This window comes from Calonectris borealis, chromosome 29 (genome assembly GCF_964195595.1).
Source record: "Calonectris borealis chromosome 29, bCalBor7.hap1.2, whole genome shotgun sequence".
Lineage (NCBI taxonomy): Eukaryota > Metazoa > Chordata > Aves > Procellariiformes > Procellariidae > Calonectris > Calonectris borealis.
This window is the reverse complement of record NC_134340.1, coordinates 815548-834458: the sequence shown is the minus strand read 5'-3', so window position 1 is coordinate 834458 and position 18911 is coordinate 815548. Positions and strand designations below refer to the sequence as shown.

General features: G+C 51.2%; 4 protein-coding genes across 4 annotated transcripts; all 4 read left to right on the top strand.

The window, feature by feature from the left end:
* Positions 1–3638: 3638 nt before the first annotated feature.
* LOC142094239 (uncharacterized) lies at positions 3639–5276 on the top strand. Its single transcript, XM_075176179.1, has one exon. The coding sequence runs from the start codon at positions 3639–3641 to the stop codon at positions 5274–5276; it is 1638 nt and encodes a 545-aa protein (XP_075032280.1).
* Positions 5277–7898: 2622 nt separating this feature from the next.
* LOC142094166 (uncharacterized) lies at positions 7899–9452 on the top strand. The gene is made up of 3 exons (XM_075176049.1): positions 7899–8025; positions 8089–8755; positions 8819–9452. Exons 1-3 carry the CDS (start codon positions 7899–7901, stop codon positions 9450–9452), a joined length of 1428 nt encoding a protein of 475 aa, XP_075032150.1.
* A 3436-nt stretch (positions 9453–12888) lies between these two features.
* On the top strand, positions 12889–14862 carry LOC142094070 (uncharacterized). Its single transcript, XM_075175906.1, has 3 exons — positions 12889–14068; positions 14369–14473; positions 14579–14862. Exons 1-3 carry the CDS (start codon positions 12889–12891, stop codon positions 14860–14862), a joined length of 1569 nt encoding a protein of 522 aa, XP_075032007.1.
* A 2460-nt stretch (positions 14863–17322) lies between these two features.
* LOC142094291 (uncharacterized) lies at positions 17323–18377 on the top strand. The gene is made up of 2 exons (XM_075176289.1): positions 17323–17454; positions 17730–18377. The coding sequence occupies exons 1-2, from the start codon at positions 17323–17325 to the stop codon at positions 18375–18377; spliced, it is 780 nt and encodes a 259-aa protein (XP_075032390.1).
* The last annotated feature ends 534 nt before the right edge of the window (positions 18378–18911 follow it).

The window sequence follows — 18911 nt, the reverse complement described above, 5'->3', positions numbered from 1 at the left end:
TAATTATAGGAGGATATTGTGCCTCCGTCATTCTCCTTGGTTCCTGGACAAGGTTGCAGCCTGCTGTCCAATTTCCTTATTTTACACATCATACAGTTACCGTCTGTCTCCTCGTTGGGATAAAAGAAAGACCAAACACACGAGTCATATGAATAGTTAAGAGTTCTTGGTTTTTTACCCAGAATATGGCTTTGCAAATTGCATGGTTTTACAACTGTTTATCAGGCTGGCTGATAAACTTCCAAAGGTTTTTCTAATAGACACGGAAATATGGAAATATATGGAAATATCTTTCTGGGCCTCTTACAGGTGAAACCCTGCATCTGTCCCATGAAATCTCTTTCAGATGAGAGCCTTCAACAGAGCACTACATGCTGGGGAGAGGGTCCCTTGTCCTCCGCCACCAATGGCGATGCCTCCTTCCTCCCAGGAGGGTGGCCATGCGGCGGGGGGTTCAGTGAGGCTGACGGGCACCACTGATGGAGCATCGTCTGAGAGGCGCAAGTGCAAAGATGAGATAAGGCTGAGCAGGTCTCCTGCTCCAGGGCAGGAAACGCACATGGGCAAAGCAAGGAAGGAGGCACTTAGCAGAGATTACGGGTGGCGCAGCCTACGGCTCTCTGTCGCGAAGCGTGGCTCTGAAATAATAAAGCAAGCTACAGTTGCCTCAATCAGCTATATCTGAGTAAAAGATCCTTCCAGCACTGCCACTTAAAAGCTTGCCTGGAGCTTGAGGGTTTTATTGGAGGAACTTGCTGCTGCTGTTTGTAATAATTCCAGTTTGGGAGAAGACAGACATGAAAAGTGTGAGCAAACTGTATATCCAGAGTGAATTCCCCTGCAGCCCTCACAGTTAAGGGATGAGGTGCTGTAAGAAGAGAATGGCAAAGATGACCCCTTTTATCTCTTAACCCACGAGTAAATGTAGCAAAATACTGTGTGCAGCCTGCAATAAATGATACTGTCTCAGCAAGAGGGGGTTTCCCTATTCTTATATGCTCCTGAGAGGTTTAAAGAGAGTCTGTGGCATATTTGTCTGCCCACTGGATATAAAACTCCCACTATTGTCCTGATTTTTTTTCAGAACTGCTCCTTTTCTGTCATGTTCACTCTGCCTATAGCAATGCAGTCAATGCCCAGAGCATCAGAGCATTTCTCACTGCTATGATGTATATAACTACCAGTGAACACAGGAATGAAATAGCTGTTGGTCTTTCTTTAAAGTTAAAATTATGTAAGCTGGCCATGTCCCCTGGCTATGTCAGGCACAGTCTAAGCAAAAACACTGGGAAGTACCAATGAAGTTATGGCAGTCCACCACCCTGAGGGCAAAGATGGCTCTTCCAGTGCCTGCATGGCTGTGGATGACTCCCATGATGTGGGATGTGGTGGCTGTGCTCTCGCCAGGGAGGACAACCGACTCCTCTGCTCTTGTGCTGAGGCCTCTGCAGGCCAGCATGGTTAAAAATAAAAGTCACAGTCCTAACCCTGATGCTCCTACACCACTGCAAGTCTACATGAAGACCACTTCACTGCTTCTTTGGCTGTTTAGGTTTCTTTCCTCCATTTCTCTTTAGGTCAAATCCTCCAAGGCTATAAATCACCTGGAGCCTCCCAGATTTGCATCACTTCAGCCTCTGGCTCTGTAGGCATGTGTTGTCTTTTGGGGAGCTTAAACTCATTGGACCAGAGTCCAATGTGTGTCCCTACAGCCCCTGGCAATAACGTGGGTGTCATTAGAAACATATAATACACTCCTACCAATCTGCCAGTTACAACACAATATAATGACATGCCAGAGCCACGTCTGGGTGTTCAGAAACATTTTCTAGAATGAGAGATTAATTATCTATGCCTATAAAGGCAAAAGTTCCTCTTTCCCCCCTCATGTTTCCCTCCTGGAATGTTGGACCCCTCTGTAGGGGGGATGTGAAAGTAAATCACTTGTTTTTTCTGAAAACGCAAGAGCATGTCTGCTTTTCCCCATTTCTTCACTCTACTGGTAGTAGGTGGAGCCGTGCAATGACTTTAATATAGCTGAAAACAAAAGAGGTGGTGGAAGGGAGATATCAATCAGAAATGACGAGCCCAAGATTATGCCAAGTAAGTGGGTAGTTGTGGTTGGGTTTGGCTGGTAAATAAGTAAATCATTGTTTCTTTCCAAGAGGAGGACTAGATACTATATAAAAGTTCTCACACACCAGGTTTCCTCACTCCATTTGACTTCTTTCCACTGGTTCGTGCTGTGGGACACGGTAAGATATTTCATGTTACTGACGAAAACTAACTTGGCTGATTAGCCTCGGAATGCTAAAATAGAAAAGGTGGGAGTGAATGTGGCTTTTGGGTCTCCAAAATTCCTCCTTACTTACAGTCATTTTACAGATTTTTTTTTTTTCTAATGATTCAGTCTGTGGGATTACTTAATCACACAGAAAAGGAGGAAAGCTGGGACATAGAAAACATGGTCTTTGGAGCCCCTTTGATTTCTCTGGGCCCAACACCATGTGGGACCACTGTATACAGGCAGCTCCTAAATACTACTGGAATATAAATCTTAAGAAAAAGGGAAGGAAAAAGAATTTTTGCAGGCACTTGCCAAAGGGTGGGAAACAAAGGAACTGAAATACAAAATGGGAGACTATTCTCATTTTCCAGCCTTTCGTCTAAATTGGAAAGGGTTCTCTTTTGACCACCTTTTTTCTTGGAGGAACCATTTTCTCCTCCGGCATGTTTGGACACCTCAGCCTGCTGACCTGTAGCTCCTTTTCATTAGTAGATCTGTCACTTGCCTGTCAGAGGAACATAAATTACTACTGCCAGCAGACAAGGATGTGGACTGTGGTTAAGTGCCAAAGAAGTGCTCAAACTTCACAGCATCCCTGTAGGTTTCAGCCTTGGGTACGGGCACCCATCAAGCCGTTGCAAGTGGCGACCTAGAGCATTCTGCTGAAGCTTTGTGCAGCTGCTTTTTTTTTTTTTTTTTTGCTTTGCTGATATCTTTTCCACTGGCTGTTCCTCTTTCTTCTAATTTTTAAGAAGAAATAAAACAGTCACTGTGCTCTTTTGAAACCGAGATTGAAAAATTCCAAAGCGCAATGAAATTATTGTTATGCAAATGATGACCCGTGTTCTTTGTTTCTTGTATGACACGGAATATTAATACCTACCATTACAGCCCTTTCAAAATTCCCAAACCACATGTGGATAAGGGTAATTCTGGTGTGCCACGACCTTGTGTACCTCTTGCAGTGGCATGCCACTCTGACAACTTGCTGCAAGAAGGAATTATTAAGGAATGGTTACAGTTGCACCTCTCCTAGAAAAAAAAAGACCAGTTATATATGGATAGAGGAGGTCTTGTAGAAACCTGATCAAGGGATATGGAATGAGCTGAAAACTTCCCAGGTCCTTCCTGGTAATTGTTTTAATTTATAAATTCCTGAGGTTGACAATACCCTTTTGCATTAGTTATCAGAGGTGAACGGGGGGGCAAAAAGGGGACACAAGATATTTTTACATATCAGCCTGCCTTTGGAAGGGGATGGGGAGGCACAGTAACACAAGCTTTCCTCCCCCTGGGTTTGCTAAGGCCTATTTTTTTCTTTCTCTTGGAGGACTCCCCGACGCCTGGGACGATGGGTTCCCATCAGCAGAAGGGAGACGGCCAAGGGATCTCTGAGCAGTCTGGTGGATGCCATGGCAGTGGTGGTGGAGGAGGTTCATGCCACGGGGGTGGTGGAGGAGGATCCTGCCACAGTAGTGGTGAAGGAGGATCTCTAGGATACCAGACCCAAGGAATGTCCTGCCATGGAGGAGGCGGCGGCGGCGGCTGCAGCGGTGGTGGTGGTGCTGTTTACCAGACCCACATATCATCATCCTCCTTTGGAGGAGGAGGAGGTTCAGGCCACCAGAGCCAAGGATCCATCTGTGGCGGTGGTGGAGGTGGAGGAGGTGGTGGTGTGTCAGGCCACCAGGGACAAGGCCCCATCTGCATTATTGGAGGAGGAGGAGGTGGTGGTGGAGGTGGTGGTGGTGGAGGTGGTGGTGGTTCAGGCCACCAAAGTCAAGGCCCCATCTGCATTGGAGGTGGTAGCATGGGAGGAGGAGGTGGAGGTGGTTCCGGGCACCAAAGCGAAGGTCCCATCTGTATTGGTGGTGGAGGAGGGGGAGGTGGGGGCGGTGGTTCAGGCCACCAGAGCCAAGGGCCCATCTGTATTGGTGGCGGTGGAGGAGGAGGAGGTGGGTCCGGCCACCAGGGCCAAGGTCCCATCTGCATCGGAGGTGGCAGCATAGGAGGGGGAGGGGGAGGAGGTGGTGGTTCAGGTCATCAAAGCCAAGGCCCCATCTGCATTATTGGTGGAGGAAGCAGTAGTGGTGGTGGTGGAGGAGGTGGTTCAGGATATCAAAGCCAAGGCCCCATCTGCATTGGAGGTGGCAGCATAGGAGGAGGAGGAGGAGGAGGAGGAGGTTCCGGGCACCAGGGCCAAGGCCCCATCTGCATTGGTGGAGGTGGTGGTGGTGGAGGAGGAGGTGGTGGTTCAGGTCATCAAAGCCAAGGCCCCATCTGTATTGGTGGAGGAAGCAGTGGTGGTGGTGGTGGAGGTGGTTCAGGATATCAAAGCCAAGGCCCCATCTGCATTGGAGGTGGCAGCATAGGAGGAGGAGGTGGTTCAGGCCACCAGGGCCAAGGCCCCATCTGCATTGGTGGAGGTGGTGGTGGAGGAGGAGGTGGGTCCAGCCACCAGAGCCAAGGTCCCATCTGCATTGGTGGAGGTGGTGGTGGAGGAGGTGGGTCCAGCCACCAGAGCCAAGGTCCCATCTGCATTGGAGGTGGCAGCATAGGAGGAGGTGGTTCAGGCCACCAGGGCCAAGGCCCCATCTGCATTGGTGGAGGTGGTGGTGGAGGAGGAGGTGGGTCCAGCCACCAGAGCCAAGGTCCCATATGCATTGGAGGTGGCAGCATAGGAGGAGGTGGTTCAGGCCACCAGGGCCAAGGTCCCATCTGCATTGGTGGAGGTGGTGGTGGAGGAGGAGGTGGTTCTGGCCACCAGAGTCAGGGTCCCATCTGCATCGGAGGTGGCAGCATAGGAGGAGGAGGGGGAGGTGGTGGTGGTTCAGGTCACCAGGGTCAAGGATCCATCTGCATCATTGGGGGAGGTGGCTCAGGCCAGCAGAGCGAGGGATCATCCTCTTCTGGAGGAGGTTATGGAGGTCTGTCCATTCAACAGCAGACCCAGCCAATCTCCTGGCCACCGCAGACTAAACACAAGTAGTGTCTGCAGATGAGACTCTCGGATCAAGAAAGCCCAAGATACAAACATGCCTCACATTTCTTTCTCTATTAAATTTGAGAATATTTGCATTATTCCTTTCTCCTCTTCCTTGGGATTTTCCTGTTCAGCTCTCCAGCTGACCAGAACCTCTGGGGTTGTGTACCAATAACTTCCAGCCAGGGTTGTTTCATATGGCTGTACCTGCCTCAATTTTCTAGTGCTTACACAAGACAATAAAACTTGCAGTTCTAGAGAGCTTCAGTGTCCGAGTGGTTGGATTTTGCTTTATACCACGACGTTTGCATTATTTCCATTATTATGTTTTTATTCTGAGCTGATGCTGTTGTAATAAAGCTCCAGAGCACAAGTGCATTGAAAATCCACCTGTAGAAGAGATGCTGGATTCACTATTCAATTTATTCACTTATTTATTCACTATTCACTATATTCACTAATTCAATATTCTTAGGTCATCTTTTAATGTCTATTGCTACTCATGATCCTGATGTTTGCCCATCAGATAAGGTACCACAAAGGTAAACATTGCAGTCTGTCTACCTCATCGAAATGTCATGCAATACCCAAGGAAGTTTTAAATGGGTTAGGAGAGGAAAGGTGCAAAGACTCTAGTACAAAGGATTACAAGATACTACTACAGATGTGAAGCTGAGGCCCTTGCACGTGCGTGGTGCAAGAGCTCTTGGTGCTCACAGCTGCACCAAGCAGCTGTGGAAGAGAAATGAGGGGTCTCTCCCACCCTTACTCCTGCTCTGAACCCCCCCAGTGGAGCCAGCAGCAGGGGCAGGACTTCAGAAAGCCCCTTCCAAGGGCTGAGATGCTAAGCCTGGAGTAACTAGGGATCTCCTCATTCCCACAGGAATAAAACACAGCTCCGGGTATGAGTCTTCAGAGGGAGTTTCCCTACGGGAAGTGATTTCTTTGATGTGGTATATTCTGGCAATTAGCAGGGAAAGGAAAATAAACCTTCTCTGCCTGAACTATTCTACGTGAGGCAGATGACAGATGCCTGGAAGTGTTCCAGAAGAGACAGGAGTGACCCACACGTATAGCGGGTAAAAGAGCATCACATTTGCGTGTCCCTCTACTCTCTGTCCTCTCCCTGTTGGGAACCTCAGGGATGCAACCATTTTCAAAACATGTCCAGACGAGCTCCTCCAGCCGGTGCTGCCACTGGAACAGCTGAGTTGCCTGGGATTTTATTATGGAAAGTCATAGGGTGCTAAAATACCAGCGACTGGGAACTGCACAAACACTGCCGTTGCCTGCACGGTGCTAACAGAAAGCTTGGGGTCCCACTTCAAGGAGGTGGGAGCGTTGCTGTTGAACGTCCCTGCACCCAGAAACAGCCCAGGACCAAGAAAACGGGGAGGCTCTCAGGGTGACAGCAGGAGCACAGGGCATGCTCAGCTTTTGTTGCTTCTTCAGAAACGCCAAAGCCATCTCCCAAACTGGGATGAATTCATCCTTTTGGTTAATATCCGTCAAGAGTCTGATACACAGGGTGGATGTTGGACCTGGTACTTTGTACCTGTAGCACTTCCACTCCTTTCTAAAATAGGCATCACCCCTCCTCCCAGAGGCAGTGTAAAGCCTCTGTGCTGTCCATAGCGGTGCACTCAAACAAAAATCATGATCAACACTTCACTGGTATAGTGGGAAAATCCAGGCATGTGAGATTCCTTTGCTGCCCCAGCAACAGCAGTCCTAGCCAGTGCAGCCCTCTCTGGGCATCTCCATAGTCTGTAACACACAATAAAGACGAGTCTCCACAGCCCCTTCTGCTGTCGGTCACCACCCCAGGAGCATCTCCCTGCTTGAGTGGAGGGTGCTAGCTGGAGTGCCACAATCCTACCTTGAAAGTCAACCGCGGGAGCTGAGCTCACATGTGATACCTGCAGCCAAACGGCAGGTAGCCTAGGAAGTGATGCACTAGGGAGGCATTGATCTGATTCGATGAGTCAGGACAAGTGGGCTGAAGGAGGACAGTTTGTTTAGTAAATAAACCTATCACCATTCCTTTGGATGCCTCAGTTGCCACGTGGGAAAACTAGAAACGGTATAAAAGTCGCTGGATCTCACAGTGCTTCATTCGCTCAGCTTTGCTCTGTTGTACGCGTTGTCGGAGCTGAGAAGGGTAAGTCCGTTTCTGCCAAAGGGAGCAATTCTTCTCTTACTTTCATGCTTGCAAAACGTAAATGCATTGGTAACGTGTTATGGGTGGTGGCTTGAAGTGCAGGGAGATTGCTTTGTTGAATTTAAATCTCCTGTGGATGTCAGCAGAAGCAGGATCATCCTGTGCTACTGAAAGTCACGCGTTTCATCAGTATAGAGATCGAGATGGAAGAGCTATGGGATGAAAGACTTTAAATGATGGGTTGATTAACTTCAGCAATCTGATAATCTCTTCCTAGCAAAAGGCTCTATCTGTGGCTGGGATCCATGGGGACAAAGTGCTTAGAAGAAAGGAAGTTCATTGGTTCTGGAGACTGCCAACGTCGTCGGGCTGTACACGGGTCCTTCTGGCTGGGGGAAATCCTCGCGACAACAGTGGCTGCTCCTGAGTAAAACACATGCTGTTTCTTGCAGGTTCACTGCTCAAAGATGTGCTCCAGACAGACCTCCGGAGGCTGCCATGAAACGTCCTCCCACTCCGGCGGATGCCACAGCGGGGGCTCCTGCTGCCACGGGGGCAGCTCCTCCAGCTACCAGGCACAGGGCTCCTCCTGCTGTGGCAGCTACGGCGGGGGCAGCGGCGGCTCTGGCAAGATCATTGTCAGCTCTGGCGGTGGAGGCGGTGGATGCTGCTGCAGTGGGGGTTCCTCAGGCTACGGCATGGGAGGAGGATACAGCGGTGGCAGTGGGGGATCAGGCCAGAAGATCATTGTGAGCTCTGGAGGTGGAGGAGGTGGCTCATCGGGCTGCTGCAGTGGGGGATCCAGCAGTGGGTCTTCAGGAGGCAAGATCATCATTGGAGGTGGAGGTAGTGGGGGATCCTCTGGATGCTGCGGTGGGGGATCCAGCGGTGGGTCTTCAGGAGAAAAGATCATCATTGGAGGTGGAAGCAGTGGAGGATCATCTGGATGCTGCGGTGGGGGATCCAGTGGTGGGTCTTCAGGAGCAAAGATCATCATTGGAGGTGGAGGTAGTGGAGGTTCCTCTGGATGCTGCAGCGGGGGATCCAGCTATGGCATGGGAGGAGGATCTTCAGGATCCAAGACCATAATTGGAGGTGGAGGTAGTGGAGGATCATCCGGATGCTGCAGTGGGGGATCCAGTGGTGGGTCTTCAGGAGCAAAGATCATCATTGGAGGTGGAGGTAGTGGGGGATCCTCTGGATGCTGCAGTGGGGGATCCAGTGGTGGGTCTTCAGGATCAAAGATCATCATTGGAGGTGGAGGTAGTGGAGGTTCCTCTGGATGCTGCAGTGGAGGATCCAGCTATGGCATGGGAGGAGGAGGGTCTTCAGGATCCAAGACCATAATTGGAGGTGGAGGTAGTGGAGGATCATCCGGATGCTGCAGTGGGGGTTCCAGTGGTGGGTCTTCAGGATCAAAGATCATCATTGGAGGTGGAAGCAGTGGAGGATCATCTGGATGCTGCGGTGGGGGTTCCAGTGGTGGATCTTCAGGAGCAAAGATCATCATTGGAGGTGGAGGTAGTGGAGGTTCCTCTGGATGCTGCAGTGGAGGATCCAGCTATGGCATGGGAGGAGGATCCAGTGGTGGGTCTTCAGGGTCAAAGATCATCATTGGAGGCGGAAGCAGTGGAGGGTCATCCGGATGCTGCAGTGGGGGATCCTCAGGCTACGGCATGGGAGGAGGTTACAGCGGTGGCAGTGGGGGATCAGGCCAGAAGATCATTGTGAGCTCTGGAGGTGGAGGAGGTGGCTCATCTGGATGCTGCAGTGGGGGATCCAGCGGTGGGTCTTCAGGAGGCAAGATCATCATTGGAGGTGGAGCTGGTGGGGGATCCTCTGGATGCTGCAGTGGAGGATCCAGTGGTGGCAGTGGTGGCCACACAGTCATCATCAGTTCTGGAGGGGGCAGTGGAGGGTCCTGCCAGTCCACACAGCAGAAATGCCCCATTGTCATTCCCAACATCGAGTCCCATCAGACCAAGCAGGCCTGCCACTGGCCCCCCAGCTACCAGAAGTAACAGCTACAGACGGCCCCAGTTCTCATCAAGAACAGCCCTGCCTCTGTCCTCCAAGTTTGCCTGTTTCCTCCCAACGTGTCCTCGTCCCTTCTCTCCCCTTGATGCCGCATCCCTGTGCTGTGAGCTCCCAGATGGCTCTTCTCACCCTTCTATGTGAAGGGAAATAAAAATTACTGTGTGCAGAAAGAACTGGTTTTGCAAGGTTGCTTTTATCCTTTGTCAGTCCCCTGTTTACTTTCAAAAAGTGAATAATACATCAAACACATTCAGCTGTGAAACCTTCTTCAGCTTGCAGTGCTGGAGCAGGTGGGCGTTAACAGATCAGAGACCTTTTGCTTAAGCACATGATCTGTGTCCCTCTTGAAAATACTGTCTGCCAAGGCTGCAACTTCTACCTGGGGAATAGCTCCACCTTGGTCTCCCCTTCCCAGAGAAGGAAGCAGACCACAGCTCCGGGTTTCACTGCAGGGATTTTCACTGCAGACAGCAGCATCCTTTGGAGGCACAGTCAGGCTTTTGTGTACTCCGTTTCTCTAGATTTGTCACTAGAAAACAATTAATTTTGGTAGGCAATATTCAGCAACATTTCTGCTGAAGTCAGCAGCAAGTCCTTTTTGGAACAGGTTTGATTACAGTCTTGCATTCAGTAAATTTTAAGCTAAAAGGGGTTTTTGTCCATCTCACGTACACAGCTGTAGGCAGGAAAGAAAATGGGGAATAAAAGTGATCATTGGCCGTGCAAAGGCTTGAGGGGTCATGACTGACTGGACTCTGCCTTTTGCAGGAAAATTGGGGAGTTCCTCTTGCACCAGCAGTGTCTCCATCATGTCCCATGCTATCCACGTTAGCATTGCTGGGCATGAAGGAAGCAGCTGGGAAAAAGGATTGTAGGATCCGGCCAGGATTTTTCTCTCTCTCATAACAATGCACACCAAGGCACCAGCCATTGAGGTCTTTGCAGTGATGAGACTGAAAGACAACGTGACCTGCCAACCCATCCTGAGGGTGACTGGGCTGCAGGGCAGAAAGGGGCCCAGACAGAGCATCAGAAAACAGGCAACATGGCCCAAATTTGGGGCAGCTGCCACCATGAAGCCTTTTCCATCCACCCTTGCCTTTTATTAAAGGGTATTGAAGCTGCTCTTTAACTTGGGGAGGGTTGTGGTGATGCCAACAACTCCAGGAGCTGTGGCTCCAGCCACACTCTTCCTCCGCATGGGGCAAGTACCACACATGCACGTGTGCTACAGGTTCAGTGTTTCCAGTCCCTGTGGGGTCCGGCCTTGGGGTCTCCGCATACCAGTGCTCGCCGAAAGCCTCCAAGCCACCCTTGCCGAAAGCCTCCACAGCCTTCCCTCGCACCCTGGGTCCTGATGAGCTGCAAATCCTGGGTGCCCCTTTGTGCAAGTCCCTACAGGTTAAATTCATGGAAGGGATCAAGGCGTTGCGATGCTCAGTAACACAACGCCCACACTTCACCAGCGAGAGCCAGAATTGCAACGACACCTTAAATTTCCTTTTGGTGATGAGAAGGGAGCTTAGACCACTGGAGGGAGTCCAGAGCAAAATGAAGGAAGCCCCCTGCACCCACGTTCCTGGTGCTGATGGTCCTCTCCCCATACCAATGGAGTTGCGTCCATGCTCAAAATTATATTCACCGTGACAGGGCTGGGCAGCTTGCTGCTGCTGTCATGCATCCTCTCAGCTAAAACCCCCCAATTATGCTTTCCTCTATTCAATCTCCCATGAGGGTGGATGCTGTTGTCAGCCTCCAAGCATGCATGACGCAGTGACAGGATGAAGCCGCTGCAAAACAGAGCAGCACTGCTGTTAACTCTTAACTGTGCCGACAAACTGTCATTCTCCAGCAAACAAAATACCCAGATGCCTCCCCAGCCTCAGGTGTGGGTGGGCTGGCCAGTGAAGCAGGACCCTCAGAAAACAGGTCCTGCTGAGACACAGGAAATATTTCATATCCTGGAGTTCAAGGGTAGGGTCTTGATGGCCTTCAAATGCACCTTTGCAAATAGAAAGATTTCAAGACTTTCCCCACCGCAGCCTGATGTTCAGGACCCCTGGGAAGCTGGAGCTGAGCACAGACCTCTCTGCTCAATCAACAACAGCGTCCACCTTGGGGTCCCAAAAGCATGAGGGGAAATGTCCCTCATGTCTCTTCCACACTCACAGGGCCCTCTGAAATGGATCTGGGCTGGGGTGCTCCAAAGCAGTGCACTGCCCCATCAGAGGTGGCACCTCTAGCCGCTTGAGCACAAGGTTGCCTTTCCAAGCTCCTGCTCCCCATCCAGCTCCGCATCTCACCAGTCTTTGAGGAAACCCTCTTTCCCCCAAAACCCCCTGGGACTCTGCTCCAACATATCCTTCACTCTTGTCCTTCCCTCACGCTCTAGCCCCAACCAGCTTCAGCCTCCATCCCTCAGCATCTGCTCTGTCTCCACTCTGTGCTGAGTACCCGAGAAGCTGCAGCCTCGCAGAAATGCATTGGGGAGCCCCCGAGGTAGACCCCCAGAAGCCATTTGCCCCCAAAGTTTCAGAGCAAGACTCCCGGAAATGAATCGTTAAATAGAATTAGCAACTGCAATGCAGAATGTAATTGATACATCTCCTTCGTATCACCTATCTGCTGCAAGTGAGTCAAAGGAGGAGGTAGCTAAAGCCAGGCTCAGTAAATAAATCTATCAGCATTCCTTAGGGTGTCTCACTTCCCTTAAGAGCACAACGCATGCCGTATAAAAGCTCACCTATTCCAAAGCTCCTCATCCACCTGCCACCAAGCCTTGCACGCATTTCCAGTTGCACTGAAGGTAAGCCTGATGATACGGAAACTTTTTTAACCCCTTTGCAGAGGTGGCTCCGCCAGCTGGCCTTTGAGCATGCTTTGAATGAGGGAAACAAGCTGGCTCGACATCGGATGGGATTCTCCGAAAACCAGTTTGGCGTGCCAACAGGACCGCCTTCCTTACAGAGGGGAGTTGTAGCTGATATTCTAAGGGCACACAAATATAGCTGAATTTTCAGCTGCTGTGAGTTTCAGCAGTCTCTAAATCCAGAAGGATCTACAGTGGGACTAAAGTTTTTAGACTGCCGGCTCTGAGCGTGTCAGGGCACATGTGCAAATCTCTGGAAGTACTCTCAATATTCCTGCACATGGGGGTTTTCTGTGACTGTTATGATCTGCAGCCCAGTCCCTTCATAACTCCTGTTATGAAGCTCCCAGATCTGGGAGCTTTTCACTGCAGGTCTTTGCTGCTTCTAACAAGAAGTTTATGAAGGTGCCATTCTTGTAGGACTGCAGAAGATGAGGCAGTCGGGGTATTTCCTGGGTACTGCTCCATTTTTGGTTTCTGTGAAGGTTCAGCAGCATCTCCAAGTGGTTCCTTTCTGACAGCGTTGTTTCTTGCAGGTTCACTGCTCAAAGATGTGCTCCAGACAGACCTCCGGAGGCTGCCATGAAACGTCCTCCCACTCCGGCGGATGCCACAGCGGGGGCTCCTGCTGCCACGGGGGCAGCTCCTCCAGCTACCAGGCACAGGGCTCCTCCTGCTGTGGCAGCTACGGCGGGGGCAGCGGCGGCTCTGGCAAGATCATTGTCAGCTCTGGCGGTGGAGGCGGTGGATGCTGCTGCAGTGGGGGCTCCTCAGGCTACAGCATGGGAGGAGGATACAGCGGTGGCAGTGGGGGATCAGGCCAGAAGATCATTGTGAGCTCTGGAGGTGGAGGAGGTGGCTCATCGGGCTGCTGCAGTGGGGGATCCAGCGGTGGGTCTTCAGGAGGCAAGATCATCATTGGAGGTGGAGGTAGTGGGGGATCCTCTGGATGCTGCAGTGGGGGATCCAGCGGTGGGTCTTCAGGAGCAAAGATCATCATTGGAGGTGGAAGCGGTGGAGGATCATCTGGATGCTGCAGTGGGGGATCCAGTGGTGGGTCTTCAGGAGCAAAGATCATCATTGGAGGTGGAGGTAGTGGAGGTTCCTCTGGATGCTGCAGTGGAGGATCCAGCTATGGCATGGGAGGAGGATCTTCAGGATCCAAGACCATAATTGGAGGTGGAGGTAGTGGAGGATCATCCGGATGCTGCAGTGGGGGATCCAGCGGTGGGTCTTCAGGAGCAAAGATCATCATTGGAGGTGGAGGTAGTGGGGGATCCTCTGGATGCTGCAGTGGAGGATCCAGCTATGGCATGGGAGGAGGATCCAGTGGTGGGTCTTCAGGATCAAAGATCATCATTGGAGGTGGAAGCGGTGGAGGATCATCTGGATGCTGCAGTGGGGGATCCAGTGGTGGGTCTTCAGGAGCAAAGATCATCATTGGAGGTGGAGGTAGTGGAGGTTCCTCTGGATGCTGCAGTGGAGGATCCAGCTATGGCATGGGAGGAGGATCCAGTGGTGGGTCTTCAGGATCAAAGATCATCATTGGAGGTGGAAGCGGTGGAGGATCCTCTGGATGCTGCAGTGGGGGATCCAGTGGTGGGTCTTCAGGAGCAAAGATCATCATTGGAGGTGGAGGTAGCGGAGGTTCCTCTGGATGCTGCAGTGGAGGATCCAGCTATGGCATGGGAGGAGGATCTTCAGGATCCAAGACCATAATTGGAGGTGGAGGTAGTGGGGGATCATCCGGATGCTGCAGTGGGGGATCCAGCAGTGGGTCTTCAGGAGCAAAGATCATCATTGGAGGTGGAGGTAGTGGGGGATCCTCTGGATGCTGCAGTGGAGGATCCAGCTATGGCATGGGAGGAGGATCCAGTGGTGGGTCTTCAGGATCAAAGATCATCATTGGAGGTGGAAGCAGTGGAGGTTCCTCTGGATGCTGTAGTGGAGGATCCAGCTATGGCATGGGAGGAGGATCCAGTGGTGGGTCTTCAGGATCAAAGATCATCATTGGAGGCGGAAGCAGTGGAGGGTCATCCGGATGCTGCAGTGGGGGATCCTCAGGCTACGGCATGGGAGGAGGTTACAGCGGTGGCAGTGGGGGATCAGGCCAGAAGATCATTGTGAGCTCAGGTGGTGGAGGAGGTAGCTCATCTGGATGCTGCAGTGGGGGATCTTCAGACTATGGCATGGGAGGTGGATCCAGTGGTGGGTCTTCAGGATCAAAGATCATCATTGGAGGTGGAAGCGGTGGAGGGTCGTATGGATGCTGCAGTGGGGGATCCAGTGGTGGGTCTTCAGGAGGCAAGATCATAATTGGAGGTGGAGCTGGTGGGGGATCCTCTGGATGCTGCAGTGGAGGATCCAGTGGTGGCAGTGGTGGCCACACAGTCATCATCAGTTCTGGAGGGGGCAGTGGAGGGTCCTGCCAGTCCACACAGCAGAAATGCCCCATTGTCATTCCCAACATCGAGTCCCATCAGACCAAGCAGGCCTGCCACTGGCCCCCCAGCTACCAGAAGTAACAGCTACAGGCGGCCCCAGTTCTCATCAAGAACAGCCCTGCCTCTGCCGTGTCACCTTTTTCCCTCCAGACCTGGCTCTGTTTGCCTGTTTCCTCCCAGCGTGTCCTCTTCTCTTCCCTTCCCTTGATGCTGCACTCCTGTGCTGAGAACTCCAGGATTAACGGTCTTGTGCCCTGCTGCTGGTGTTGGAATGCCTCTGAAAAGGCTCTGCTGCTTTTCCAAAGAGCACTTTTTACATCTAATAAATGTAATAATACTTCAAAGTTGCCTTTTGGGGGGAGTTTGTTTTGTTATGTATTCTCAACCAGCATCTTATGGTCATGGAAGCTAGAAGTCTATCTGGTGAGACATTTCACTCCTCTCTGTAAAGAAGGTGACGTGTTCAACAGTGCATTGCTGTAGATGCAGCTCTAAAGCCACCCAGTTTATAGCCCAGGAGAGTTTGCACCTTCATTTTCCCCCTGGGCTCCATGAACGAGTAACAGCACAGCCTAAAACGTCAAGTACCCACAGCACCCACCATCCCTTTGGCACTTGTGCATGGTGCAGCCATCCCAGCTCACGGCTCTAAGTCCTCTGAGGTACCAGCACCCAATGACCATGTCTGTGGAGCAATGAAGTGCTGCTGGGAGACATGACCAAGTCCATCAGGCTCGGTCCTGAAGAGCAGGGATTGGGGCTGACCCTCAATAGCAGCTGTTGCTGCCCAGGGTGGCCAATAACACCATGCCAACGTCCACGTCCCTGCCAGCCTTCCACTTCTCTTCTAGCTTAGCAAACCTCACAGCAGCTCTACCTAGAGGGTAAATCTCACATGCTGGGTCAACCAAATCAGCCCTGGGCCAGGTGGAAGGAAATAAAACCAGCAGCAAGTCCCTCAAGCAGCTTGACACACTCCAAATCATGCCTCCAGGCCTTAATCCTTCCTTGCCCAACCTTCTGAAATCTGCTTTGAAATGCCGAGGGCCGCACCACCACCCCTGTGCACTGCTTTCTGCCCGGTAGACGTGGCCTTTTGCCAAAGCTGGGACTCATTGTCCCCACGGCAAAATTCCTCAGAGCTGAACAGACCTAGTCCAGCCTGCAAGAGCCGTGCTGTGGGGCCAATGGAGCACCACAGGCTGCAGTGTGGACATCGAGACGGGCAGCACTACCGGCACGGCCACAGCACATATCCCTCGCAGCCCTCCAGATCGGTCTCCCTGGGGTCCCTGGTGCTTGGTGCGCTTTCCAAGCCAGAGGAAGGACACAGCATATGAAAATGGAGAAGGAAGGCATTCAGAGGCATAATCCTTCATTAGAGGAGGAATCCAGCCACGGTGGGTTTAAGCGTTAGGACGTTCACACCTCCGCAATTCTCTTCAGGGCCCCTAAGCTTTCTCAGAGCATCCCTTGCAAAATATCCCAGCTGGGCACTTCACTTTTGATGAGCTTTTGGTTTGGATGCAAATGTCTTCCTGAAAAAATCTCCCACTGGAGCCACCAGTAAGATGCTGGAGGGATCAACTGTGTGGCCACAAGATGCTTTCTGAGCGTTTGCCTTCCCCTCTCCTGTGTACCTGCTGATCACACCCACCCTTACAGCGATGCCCTGAGCCACAAGCGCTGCCACACCGCTGAATGGCAGCCTCCCTGCCCCTTCCCTGAGCAGGACCCGGTCACCACCACCCTCTGCCCCACACTCGCTAATCTCTTCTTCAGCATTTCCTTACACCCACGCTCCCACCCACCTCCCCCAGTCTCCCCCAGTGTTGCCACCTCACTGGGGGCTGAAGCGGTCCTCCGTAGCTCCGGGCAGGAGGACAGGAATAAGATCATTAAGCTGAAGTAGCAATTACTGCTGCATGCAACGCAACAAGCAGAGTGAAGGAAAGATATCGATCAGATGTCATGAGTCAAAGCAAACACTGAAATCAGAGTTTGACTGGTAAATAAATCCTTGCCATTCCTTAGGGTGTCTCACTTCCCATATATGCTAAGCGCCATATAAAAGTTCCTGTCTGCTAAAGCTCCTCATTCAGTCGACTTTTATCTTCTAAATGTGTTTCCAATGGCTGAGGGGGGTAAGTCTGCTCTTTTCTGAGACTTTATTATTTCATATTGATGGGAGATACCTTCGTCTGAGATCCTGAATGTGCTTGCAGCAGTACCACGCTGCCTGAGCATCCATAGCAAGGTTCTCAGGATCTGTACAGTTTCTTGCTATGGTGCGGATCAGATCGCTAGGAAGCAAGGTGAATTCAGATCACCGGAGTGGGAGCCATAGGGCTGAGTAGACTGAAAACCCAGATGAGTCTGTGGTGGTGATGTGGTGACTGCATAGTCTTTGTAGTTTTGAATGTCTTTGCAACGAGTGGGACACATTTTTGATATTATTTAACAACAAATCTCCGCTGTACTTCATAATGGTTACATACCTCTATGGCTGTGCCGATTACGTTATATAAAAGACCTTTGGGGATGCTACGCAACGGTGGCAATAATACAGCCAGCAACGTCATCTTGCATGGAAATTTTGATCCGCCGCTCTTGCAGCAGTTTAAAAACAGAAACAAGGATGATCCTTGCTATTTTTACAGCTCTGCAGTTATGGTCATGAAGATGAGGGAGGAAAACCATGGCAGTTATTAGATGTTAAATGAACATAGTTCAGATTTTGATTCTCTGAAAATATACCCTGGACATAAGAAAGAGAAAAGCTACCCCAGTAAGAATCAAAATACTCTTGCATTTGAAGAACAGCCGGGCAGTGCCCTGGTTTGAAGCCTGGCATTGCCTTTCTGACCCCAGCACCTGCAGCCTCCCCACCTGCCATGGTGCAAAAATGAAGCAAAACAGTGCAGGTTTTATGTTTTTTCCTCTTTCAGATTTATCACTGTCTCCGACGGAGATGTGCCCGCCGGAACAGGGGCTACAGCAATGACATCTCCTCACACCACAGAGGGTGCTGCAACAGCACCCTCCAAGGACACGGCTCCTTCTTCTGTGGTGGAGAAGGCTCAGTCATCTACAGCCGGGGAGCTTCATCCTGCCAGCCCATGCCAACATCATCCACCTACGGCGTTGCAGGGGGGTACAGATGTGGCGGTGATGGATCTGTTGTGGTAACCAGCGGTGACAGTGAGGGGACGTCTCGCTGGGGCATTGCAGGGGGAACAGTCCCAGTCTACGGTACTGGGGGGGGAATAGGGTGCAGCAGTGAGGACTCAGGCCAGAACATCATTGGCAGCTCAGGGGGTGGTGGAGGATCCAGTGGGAAATTGGGCATCACTGAGGGAGGAGGCTCTGGATATGGATACGATGCATCACCGAGTAAAAAGGCTTTAACAACAGGTGGGGGCAGTGGTAGCGGAGGATCAAGCTATGGCGTCGGGGAATGCTCAGGCACAGAGCTCAGCTCTGAAGGTGGTGGGTCCTCCCAGGCCACGCAGCAGAAATGTCCTGTGGTCGTTCCCAACATTGAGGTCAACCAGAGCAAGCAGACCAGCCACTGGCCCCCCAGCCAGAAGAAGTGACTGACCCAGCAGCCACCCCTGCTCAAGCAAAAGTGCCCTGGATGTGCCACAATGCGGCTTTTCCCCAGCCGTGTCATTATGGTCAGGGAGCTTTGCATTCTTCACATTGGGCTGTGCTAGCAATGTTGCTGCAAGCACTGCTGGGAAAAGTGATTTGTGCTTTGGTGATGGGAAAAGATTTTTCTCTGCATCTCCTTTTGCTCATGAGTTGGAAAATAAAACTTCGTAGTCTGTGGGAAATTCCAGTATCTGAATTATTTCTTTAATTTCTGGCTCCTTCACTCAAAATACAGATAGATACTCCAGGAGTCTACTTCACAACACAAGATTTATCTTCCAATATTTTTGATATATATTTTACAACCATACTCAAATGGAATATGTATTTTAATAGAATTAAAGTACATCGGTTTCAACAGCAAGAGAAGTTCTTAATTTTGCTCTTGCTGAAGTCAAAGCTTCCCCCACCCTGTTCCCATCAAATGGAAACGCTGTGCCCTGCCAGGACCCTCTGCATGGGTACAGAGGCCAGAG

Excerpts from the sequence above, each read along its gene's own strand:
- LOC142094239 (XM_075176179.1), top strand. The coding sequence starts at position 3,639 with ATGGGTTCCCATCAGCAGAAGGGAGACGGCCAAGGGATCTCTGAGCAG.
- LOC142094166 (XM_075176049.1), top strand. The coding sequence starts at position 7,899 with ATGTGCTCCAGACAGACCTCCGGAGGCTGCCATGAAACGTCCTCCCAC. Across the intron at positions 8,026-8,088 it reads GGCACAGGGCTCCTCCTGCT|GCGGTGGATGCTGCTGCAGT; the intron begins GTGGCAGCTACG and ends CTGGCGGTGGAG. Across the intron at positions 8,756-8,818 it reads TATGGCATGGGAGGAGGAGG|TGGGGGTTCCAGTGGTGGGT; the intron begins GTCTTCAGGATC and ends CGGATGCTGCAG.
- LOC142094070 (XM_075175906.1), top strand. The coding sequence starts at position 12,889 with ATGTGCTCCAGACAGACCTCCGGAGGCTGCCATGAAACGTCCTCCCAC. Across the intron at positions 14,069-14,368 it reads GACCATAATTGGAGGTGGAG|GGTCATCCGGATGCTGCAGT; the intron begins GTAGTGGGGGAT and ends GAAGCAGTGGAG. Across the intron at positions 14,474-14,578 it reads GATCATTGTGAGCTCAGGTG|GTGGAAGCGGTGGAGGGTCG; the intron begins GTGGAGGAGGTA and ends TCATCATTGGAG.
- LOC142094291 (XM_075176289.1), top strand. The coding sequence starts at position 17,323 with ATGCTACGCAACGGTGGCAATAATACAGCCAGCAACGTCATCTTGCAT. Across the intron at positions 17,455-17,729 it reads TTTACAGCTCTGCAGTTATG|ATTTATCACTGTCTCCGACG; the intron begins GTCATGAAGATG and ends TTCCTCTTTCAG.